The sequence below is a fragment of the Labrus mixtus genome, chromosome 17 (assembly GCF_963584025.1).
Source record: "Labrus mixtus chromosome 17, fLabMix1.1, whole genome shotgun sequence".
Taxonomy (NCBI): Eukaryota; Metazoa; Chordata; class Actinopteri; order Labriformes; family Labridae; genus Labrus; species Labrus mixtus.
Genome location: NC_083628.1, coordinates 13,822,663 through 13,833,521, shown reverse-complemented (window position 1 = coordinate 13,833,521; position 10,859 = coordinate 13,822,663). Strand labels below are relative to the sequence as shown.

Sequence of the window (10,859 nt, the reverse complement as noted above, 5' to 3'; positions counted from 1 at the left end):
ACAAAACACTGTAAACAACAGCGTGGGGTTAAGAACGGTTAAGCGACCCACCCCTCCAGGGGCCGATACAGCTCAAATACTTGGGAAACACTTGTTTGTTAAAGGTCCCATATTATTATGCTTTTTTCTGGTTTTCCAAGTGTCCTGTGCATGTTTAGCAAAATATTCTACATGTAAACTATGTATGCTTGATAAACATTTGTCACCTATTTCACCTTATGTAAACATACATGTATCCTTACTGTTTGTGAGATATCAAAGACTAAAGGTCAGGATAAGAACATAGGATGAGCTTTGTCCTGTCATTGAGATAAAAGTGCCCATACACCTGATCAAACCCAGTACTACGTGAGTGCACAGATGTCCACTAACACATGAGTCTACAGAGCGTATAGGCTGTGAAGCTACGCTGGAGTTATCAGCACAGGAGAAGACACTTTAGTTTTCAGACAGATAACGGCACACCCAGTGTATTATGACAACACCACTCTGCGTTTTCTGCTTAGTAAGTAAAGCTCAGTTATCTTTTCTATACATATACCTTATATTACAGAGACGCAGAGCAGCATTCAGGACTTTTTCAAATAAAGTAAGCCAGTGTCCAAACCTCCTTTGTAGTTACACTTGTACATGGCCCAGTGGAGACACACAGGAAACTGTGAAGGAGTGTGCCTGTTGCTTAATATCCTCTAAGCCTACAAAATGATTTTTTAAGAAGTGGGTGGGCTAAACGTGACCTGACATGACCTATTTTTTTTTTGCTTTCACATTATACTAAACGTGTGATATTAATAGCAGAAAGTGAAATTCATACACTGATCAAGTCCAGTTCAACTCTTGAAGCTTTTAGTACAACTCATTGTCAACTTTTATGAGTTTTAGTGGATGTAGAGATAATTAAAGTGGAAAGATGATGTCCGTGGTGGTCTGAGTACCTTATTTATGAAATATTATTTTCAGAATACAAAGAATTTTATATAGGCTACCATACACACATTTTTACACTCAAGCATTCCCTCTTCCAAACCCAATGTGTGCACCATTTTTCACTCCCATTAACAGAAGCTTAAAGCTGCAAGAGTCACAATAGCATTCAATGTCTTGAACATCCACCTTTACTTCAACACTATTTTTTTTGCGCCACAGCTAAAATTTCTCTCTGTCTGCTTCTTTCCCCCCTTCGGCCTGTAAAACCAATCTCACGGCTGCATTTGCATACATCTTTTGCGAGTCCTGTTTTCTTTTCAGTCATCAAGTTCCAGACCAAAGTGGCTGTAGAGATCTCGTGTGGTGGTCCCCCTCAGAGCAGCTGCAAAACATAGCAAAGTGAGGGTGAGGGACCTCTAGTAGATTACATTAGAGTCAACTCCCCCTGTTCTATTTTTTAAACAATCCCAGAAAACACTGAACAGACAAAGATCACAGCGCCAGAGAAATGAATCACTTTAAACAGAAGGTATGTACATGCTGAAACGAGCATACACAGCACCTTTAACATGCTAAGTGTTAGCCTGCAGAGAGTCATTTACTGTATATAGCAGATTCAAACATCAGATGAACCTTTACATTTATTGTGCCCATAAAACCATAATTTACTATATATCTTTATATGGGACAAATAAGCCACACAAGTAAGATCTGCCTTTTTTTAACATCATGCACAACCAAGCTATGCTGATCTGAGCCCGATACAGTGAGTGACCAGCTCATAGTTTTGATATGACTTTGTCAATCAGCCATGTGTATGTGTCTGGTGGGAAACAAACAAGAATCAACGAAGCAGCATCCTCTAGGGATGAGAAATGTAGTCAACATCCATCCATTATCCACCATTGCATTACAGTCACTTTATTTATCTCATTTTACCTTTACAGTTATATTGTTAATATTAGTTCTGTTGTTCCATTATTCACCATGCACCTTAATAACTTATCATTTAGTATTTGACTACTTGCACATAGCGCTGTATATATATATATTTATTTCTCATTTACTGCACTAGTTCTGTTTACATCTGGTCACTACTGCACATAGTTCTGGTTACATCTGTTTACATCTGTTAGTCCGATCACTGTCCACTCATATCTACTCCTTTATATTTTGTATTTGTAAGTGAAGTTTAAGCTTTAAGTTGTATTTAAATTGACACTTTATATTTAGGTTACAATGTTTCGTCTACTTGCACTGTTGTTCATTTACTGCTCTGCGTGCCTTTGAATTGACCCCCGGGTACAAATAAATTATTTTGAATTGAATTGAATTGAAACACTGAACTTCTAAAAAAACTGCAGTTCCTGAACTGGCCACTTGAGGGCAGCTCCAAAAATGAGTCAATCCTCCGAGTTAATATGCTGAAATTTATAGCAGAAATAACAAAAAGTTTACAGCCTTGTCAAGAAACAATTTTTAACTAATTTCTCTGTTCACTTGTTTAAGTTTCATCAACACTTGAAGTTTTGCAATAAAGGGTCATCAGTGCTTTAGAGACAGGGGGATGCAACTATAGGCGTCTGCTCGGTGTTACCTCCTCAGCTAATGGAGTCACTGAACTTTACCTCTAGGCCATGCTTGAGTTGTTGGTTCCCTTGGAGGTTTTTTTTTCATGTAAACACTGGTCAAATAATAAGGTTCTTCTTCGACTTCAGGGCCCGTATTCACAAACATTCTGAGAATCCTCTCGGAGAGCTTCTAACTTAGCTTAGAAAGATCCTAGCAAGGATATTTAGCCTAGGAGTGATTTAGGAGCCGACATTAACTTTTATCTTAGTGAAGCGGTGTGGTTGACCCCGTTGCTAGGTATGACACATTTTTTCAGAAGCTGTGATTGGTTAATCCCCAAAAATTGAGAAAAAAGTAAATCACAGAATCTAGTCAGACATATATATATATATATATATATATATATATGTACAAAAAAAATAATTTCCTAATCGTTTATTGACAAAGATAAAAGGTATTTTATGGGGCTGTCATGAAAGGTGGATTCTTTTGTCTAAACATTTATAATATTTTTTTCTGAGAATTAAAAACAGCTGTACTGCACTAATACTGTATACCATGAGGGATAACCTGTTCTAGTTTTTAGACTGGAGAGAATTTAACTTTAAGAAGCTGACATTACTGTGGGGATACACACACACACACATATATATATATATATATATATATATATGTGTGTAAATATAAACTGCAAAAGGCAGTTGACAAAGCGATGGTGGTCACTGCAGTGGCTGTGCTCATTAATTACTCACAGGCTCTGGACTAGATTATTGTAACAGTAACATTACTATTGTAAAGGAACTTTCCTTTCACAATTTCACATATCCTTTCCTTATTTTTCATACAATTTGATGCTTTGCTATGCTCATTTTGGACACATGTGTCAAAATTATATTAATACAGGTAAAAGCCTTTAAGAAATCCAGGAATGCTAATGTTTATTCTACATAGGAGAATTTGTCAGGCGCAATTAACAATTATCACAATAACTTTAATCATGCATGGATGACAAACTCTTTTATAAAAATACTAAAACACTGTAGTGTAAAATAATGTTTAAGGGGTGATAGTTTTACAGACTTAACAGGAAAAGAAGGATCTTTTAAACAGATGTGACAATGACCTTAACAGACTGACTGACTGACAGACTGATAGACAGACGGACATGGTGTGAGAGAAAGGGACAGTTGTCTTAAGAGGGTACTGCAGGGCATCTCTTCTTGTCTGCTCTCTCTCTCTCTCTCTCTCTGTCTTAAGCCTGCCCACCCATCTCCTCCCTCTCAGAATATGCGCATACAGTACAACAGCAACTCAGTGTTTAAGTGTAACCTCTTTGTGAAAGTGTGTGTGAGAGAGAGAAAGAGAGGATGATAGCCAGTTTGTATCGATAGTTGTGTATGTGAGTGTATGCATGCATCTGCATGACAGACAAGATATTGTACTTGTGAGTGTGTACTTGTGTGTGTGTGTGTGTGTGTGTGTGTGTGTGTGTGTGTGTGTGTGTGTGTGTGTGTGTGTGTGTGAGTGAGTGAGTGAGTGATGTGAAAGAGTGCTATTGTGTCAGAGGGGAAACGCCACGTCCATTCACTAAGAGGGCATTATCATCCTGACTGTCCACTGTACTGAGAGAGGGGAATTTAAAGGGATAGGAAGCTTTTAACCCCCAATACATTTAGAATGAAAAAAGAAGAAGAAGATGTTTAAAATTTACATTTAAGAATTCAAGGAAGTGATTTACGTTGTTTTATTTTAAACACCGCACATGTGAGCATGGGAATGACAAAGTAGGTAAAAAGTCTTATTTGTTGTGACACTCATAGACCATAATGTGACTCGGCTGTGATTCACCCAAGATGCCCCCCCCCCCCCCCCCAACAGTGTGAAATATGTGAACTTCTCCAGATTTACTTAACCTCATGCAGTTGCAGCACATCCACACAAAGAAATATTAAAAGTACTAAGGCGAACAATACTCGGCCACTGATTCCTCACAAGTAAGGATTTTCAAAGGTCCAACTAGGGACACGAGTTGGAAATTAGCAATAGCTATATAATCTTTATGCAGCACTTCAGTTTCATGCATTGTATTGAAACTATGTTAAATTGTATTGTCCCTATTTAAAAAAAATACACTCAAATTCAAATTCCAACAAAATGCATCATTTAATGTTTGATAAAAATGCTGATGCATTATAGACAACATAAGACTGCATCTGATCATGGAAAATTTAGAGTCTTCTATTAGTTGGTGTGATCGAGCTGGCTCCGAATAGGAGAGGAACTAGAATTGGCATTTTAATGATATAATAAAGTGTTTATCTAAATCCTTTACAGGCTCACCAGTACAATCTATAGGCAAACATTATCAGCCTTGTGTAAATAATGTCTAAGCCAGTCTTTAATAAAGCCTGGGCATTTGATTCAGCTTTAAGAGGGACATATTGTCTCTGCCACCCCCTGGTGGCTGGCCATAGAACAACCTTGATTAAAACCAATCCCAACATATTTAAATTAGAGAACGTATTATAAAGAATAAAACATCACGTTTAAGGAATGGATTCTTAGTCATTTTCTCCTTAAATTTAATGGTGCAAATCCCAATACCATGATATAAAAGACTTTGACAACAACAACCACCTCATAGGATTATGAACAGGTGGTAAATGTTGACATTATTCCATATATTTATACATCGTGAGTCACATAGACAGAAATTATTTATTGCAAAATCTGAAAACCTGTGTGAAGACTGTGCACCGAGATGGGATCCAGATTCATGTTATAAATCAGTAAGGATGACTACATCATATAAAAACACCATAGAAGCTTTTTTTTTTAAAAAAAACTGGTGATTTATTTCAGTGCAGTTCAGTACATAATGAAATTCTTCAAATGTTGGAATGAGAATTTAAGATTTACCAATGAATGAATGAATCTTAATATATTTATGTATGAATCATAATATTCAGTTATAAACAGAAAAAAAAAATTTCTTGGCCTACTGAATAATTCAACCCTGGGCTCCTTTTTTTAACAGATATTTTTCGGCCATTTTTGCCTTTATTAGATAGGACAGCTGAAGAGAAACCCGACATGTTGGGAGGGGGGAGTGGGGGATGACACCCAGCAAAGAACCAAGGTCAGATTCCAACCCATATCCGATAGAACAAGGACTATATATCCTCTTTTACGACATAACCTCTAGTCTATCTGCGCCTCAACCCTGGGCTACTTTAATGAGTGAGTTAAAATGTCTGAGTGAACATTTCTCTTACCAATGCGGCCAAGCAGTGACTGTCCAATGTCTTTGATGTCATTGTATTCATGCAGCTTATCAATATGATGCTCCAGCTCCTCTACTCTGTATCCCCTGGAGACGCACACACACAACACAACACACAAAAGCAGATCCATGAAATCCTCTTCCCCAGGCACAAACAAAAAAAGTGTATATCTTTCAAAGGGATTTTAACCATCAACACTTTTGATTCAAATTCCCTTAATGATAAACTTTAACTTTAACACATACCATTCCAGTTGGACCTCAGAGACAGAAATACAAACAGCTGTACTCACTCAGCCTCCAGCTGTGCGATCTCAGTGTCCAGCTGATCTTTCCTCTTCTTTAGCTCGACCACCTCCTCTGCAGGGCTTGCTTTAGCACTCTCACATACTTGAAGCTGTCAGGCGCAAAACATACTGAGATGATAATGGAAAGCATATAAGGCACTACCAAAAAGACTTGTGTGACAGACAGGGCGAGGGGTTTACTTACAGGTGATTTGAAGTTGGAGTGTAATGGCTTAGACCTTGAGTATGGAGTTCTACGGAGAGAGGGCAGGCAAACTATTGTCAGTGACAGGATTTGTTTTCATATTTCCTACAAAAAGGTATATATAATAATATTGAAGCTAACAGGAAATGTGCCCAACATTATCTCTCCTAAAGAAATTCCAAATGGTCAAGAACAGCCATTATATATGTAATGTAAGTCTATCTGAGGTCTGCTTCCTCTTCATACCTTCTGACCTCCATCAGTCAGAAGAGTACAGGGACTTATAATCTTCGATCTCAGGACCTTTTCTTAGTGTTTTTGTCCGAAATATTTCTGGGTTTTTTTAAACATGAACTACTGGAATAAGCAGTCGTGTTGTTTTACTGAGCCTGTGGGGGCTTCTGCTCTGTGTTTCGAAGTCAGAGACGACATTCTGAGAGGGTAAAGGTGTGGGAACATGTTTCTTGCACATGCTCCTCCAATGTACAAAAAAGTAAAACTTTCAAAGTAAAATCAACTGGGGTTTAACTTTGCTACTCCCTTTACTTGGAAAGAATTACAAAAGTAATTTTGTAATCGTTTAATGGTTTTAAGAGGATGTTAAATGACTTGGAGGCGGACACATCTGGCTGTAGATGTTCTCCCTGATGTGTGTGTGTGGATGATATTGACAAACATTTGCTGTTCAGATTTTTTAATTGTTGTCTTGTTGTCTCTTCATTGTCTTTTAATGTCTAACTCCACTGTCACAAGGACAGATACAAGAAATCTTTCTTACCAAAGGCCATAACTCTGTACAACAGCTCACCATCATGATAATATCTGTCTCTCCTTACTGTAATCTGTTCTGCACATGTTCAATTTACAAATGATCCCTGCACTCATGTTCACTTCATTTGGCTGTCTACTCGCCGTTATATTGTATAGTTTCTGATTATAGTATGTCTACACTCATGCACTTTAACTTATGTCAATACTGTCCATTTACTACTCTGTTTTTGCACATTTACATTTAATCTTTCATATTTAATCTTCCTATTTAAGACTAGTAATGCTTAGTTAAATCCTGGTTGTATATATTCACATTCTTAGTTTTGATATTTTTAGAACTTATTTACTTTGTATTTAATATTATATTGTGTTTAGATTTACTAACATTGTGTTTTTTACTCATATTGTGTGTTGGATAACCTGCTGCTGTAACGCCACAATTTCCCAGTTTGGGATCAATAAAGTAATTCTATTCTATTCTATTGATGTATTTTTTGTATTAGTAGGCTATGTTTGGCTGCTCGTTGTTGTGTGAGGTTTACTCTGCTGGTGACAAAAACAAAAACAGCGTTAAAAAGACAGAGATATTGTCAAAGGGGGGTCTTGAGTCGTTATCACAGCGAGAAAGGGGAACACGACCGCGTACAGGTCCTGATAATAAAGGCAGATGTAGCCGCTGGCTAGTTAGCTCTGTAGTGTTTCGGATAAATGTCATTAAAATACCTTAGTGCGCTTTTCCTCAAGCCATTCCCCCCCGGAGTCGAAACTCGACAATCGTTCGGACTGCAGAGGGTTTCACCGGTTTCACCTGAGTGGCCTGTGTTCATGCTGTCTAGTGCATTCAGAGCACTTTAGGAGAAGGAGGAAGTTCGCAATTCGCGGCGGATGGCAAACACACTCAAACTGAAACCTGATTGGTTCTTAAAACCGAGGGGCGGGACTTAGATACATTTGTCATATGTGACGATTTTGACTCCCGACTCCTCTCATTGGTTTGAGCACATGTCTGCAATGGTTTTACTTTACTGTTTTAGACAATCAGGGAAATATGACCATGGGAGAAGGACTGTGTTTGAAAGAGTAGGCTATTGAATGTGCATATTGACACAGTCTTTATAAAAGATTAAAAACAGTTTTTTAAAAATGTTTTATTAACTTTTGACTCGGCCCAAAAACCAATTAGGCTACTAAAGACTTGAAGAAAAAGACTTCAAAGCAGGGAATTAAAATGGTCTCTTGTCCTTAAATGTTAAACATGTAGTCTAAATTTGTAAATCATGCTGTAGGCCTAATTGGTCTACGTGAGCTGTGACAATTAGGCTACTTTAAATGCTATTGTCAAGGAAAATTAGACAGTTTACATGTCTAAATACACGGTTAGTAAGGATTATGGTCTTATTAAGTGGTTCTATTCTCGTCACAAATGGAGCACCAGCTCAAAACTGATAACAGGAAATTATGAAGAGGAAATTTAGCAAATTTGATGCCAACATTTAAGCCTAAACTGTAAAATATATAGAATTGTTGACCTTTTCTATTGAGGGTTTTTATAAATAATGGTAATTAAAATGGTTTATCGAGAAGCTCAATATAGACACAAGGGTCTGTCTGTACAAAAAATATTCAATCTAGTACTTTCCAAACCCCATGTTTGGTTGAAATCTTATGACACCACCAGATGGCAACAGAACACTATTTAAGTAGATTTTTCTTCCTTCCTGTCCCTTTAACATCAATGTTAATTCCATATCACATCACTCACACAGATCCTCTCCTTCTCCTTCTCTGACTGGAACAACCCACACACTTGTTGACTGAGATTCATTTTGGATAGGCCCACTGAGGGAGCAATGGGGTGGCATATAATTGCTCATCTTACCTGAGGCTATCAGAACTGCTCACCAAACCCCTTGGACTGGCTCAAATCCACCCGCCCTCTAATTATAAATCAATGATGGATTAACCAAGCAAAAGGTCACATTCCACCGACAAAGAAAAAAAAAACACACACATACATTGTTTTAAATTGGAACTAGAATGGTTGACTGGGTAAACACTAAAGGAAAAGCAACAGAGAAAAAAATGATCATTAAGACACACAGAGACAGCATGTGGTACAAAAATAGATGGGTTCATAGAAAATAGAAAATGTGTATCCAGTGGAGTTTATATTGGTGTGGAGAACATAAAATCAAGTCCATTCTGCTTTATGTCCACAGGATTCATTGGTTATTTATTAGTTGTTATACAGAGACAGAGAGAGGTGGGGAATGAAAAATTCAGACAGGAGGCATGGCCTGTCTCCTTTTAGAAATCGAAAGATTACACACACTGGGCGGTAATGGCTCCTGCATGCAGTCATGTGTGTGTGTGTGTGTGTGTGTGTGTGTGTGTGTGTGTGTGTGTGTGTGTGTGTGTGTGTGTGTGTGTGTGTGTGTGGGAGTGTGTGTCTGTGTGTCTGTGTGTGAGAGAGAAAGAGAGAGAGAGGGAGGGAGTAATTTGTGGAAGATGGCTCGTTCTCCACATCTGACACAACAAGACGCATATCTGTGTTTGTTTCGTGTGTGTGTGTGTTTAATGTGTGTGCGTGTGTGTGTGTGTGTGTTTAATGTGTGTGCATGTGTGTGTGTGTGTGTGTGTGTGTGTGTTTAATGTGTGTGCATGTGTGTGTGTGTGTGTTTAATGTGTGTGTGTGTGTGTGTGTGTGTGTGTGTGTGTGTGTGTTTAATGTGTGTGTGCGTGTGTGTGTGTGTCTGTATGTGTGTGATTGAGTATTACTCTATCAGCTATTCTTATCTGAATAGCTGCTGTGTATCTTTTTGTACATCAGAGTTCATTGAGGACACAAAGTCACATAATTTGAAGGAGACAGAACAAAACCTCCCGCAGTGACAGGGATGTTTATTAAATGTCACAGAAAACCTTGTTACTTTTAATGTGAGCAAGAGATACTTTTGTCTTTAGTCTGGAGAGCTTTTTCCTATCGCATATTGTGAGTTTTATTTTTTCAATTGGAGTAATTTCCATCTTGGAGGTAAGGGGTTTCATGTTTGCCAACGTAAAGGAACACGTATTAGAAAGGATTGTTCTGTTGAATTCAGAACATGCTATCGTTTCAAAAAGTGATGGCAGTCTTTGTTTATGCTAACCCTAATTAGAGCCAGTCAAGTGTGCAGATGGATGGGTGTATGATTTGACGCTTGCGAGCTTTAGGCCCTTTTAACGGCAGACATTTTGACTTATGCTTGTAGGAAAAGGTGGTGATACTAATAACATGAGTAATGTGTCTTTTTTTCACTGCAAGTCATGTCAGTGTGACAGTGAGTCAGCATGCACAACCTGAGACTGGAGAAGCTAAATGGGCTAAAATTCAGCCCTGATAATTTATACCAGCAAATATTGTTATTTATATTTTATAACCTACTTATGTCACAGGCTTGACTTTGTTTTTTTATGTTATTGTCTTGAACGTAGTTTGTCGATATTTCACCAGTAGAAGAAAAATGAATTCTGCCCATATTAGGAGAATAATTTTTTACACTAGTTATTTTCCTAAAGCGGTATGAAAAGAGCACATTTTGTTGTTGTAAGCGCTACATTAGTGTCAATTCTGACTTCATATGTTACATGTTCACTGTTTTTCTAGAATCAGAATTCTTTAAAGCTCCTGTGTTATGCCTTCAGCTTGCATTGATTTTGGCGCCCGCCTGTGGACAGAGCTGTACCTCTTACCTCTTCACTAAACCGGTTCTTTAAACATGTGTGTCGTGTTTTCTGATCAAAAGTCTTCTGCAGTCCAATGTGTCTTTCATTT

At 37.9% G+C, this 10,859-nt stretch overlaps 1 protein-coding gene across 1 annotated transcript; it reads right to left on the bottom strand.

The window, feature by feature from the left end:
• Positions 1-824: 824 nt before the first annotated feature.
• swi5 (SWI5 homologous recombination repair protein) lies at positions 825-7,931 on the bottom strand. Its single transcript, XM_061061662.1, has 5 exons — positions 7,769-7,931; positions 6,275-6,323; positions 6,076-6,179; positions 5,775-5,869; positions 825-1,309 (listed from the first exon to the last, which is right to left on the bottom strand). The coding sequence occupies exons 1-5, from the start codon at positions 7,870-7,872 to the stop codon at positions 1,245-1,247; spliced, it is 417 nt and encodes a 138-aa protein (XP_060917645.1). The 5' UTR covers positions 7,873-7,931; the 3' UTR covers positions 825-1,244.
• Positions 7,932-10,859: the final 2,928 nt, after the last annotated feature.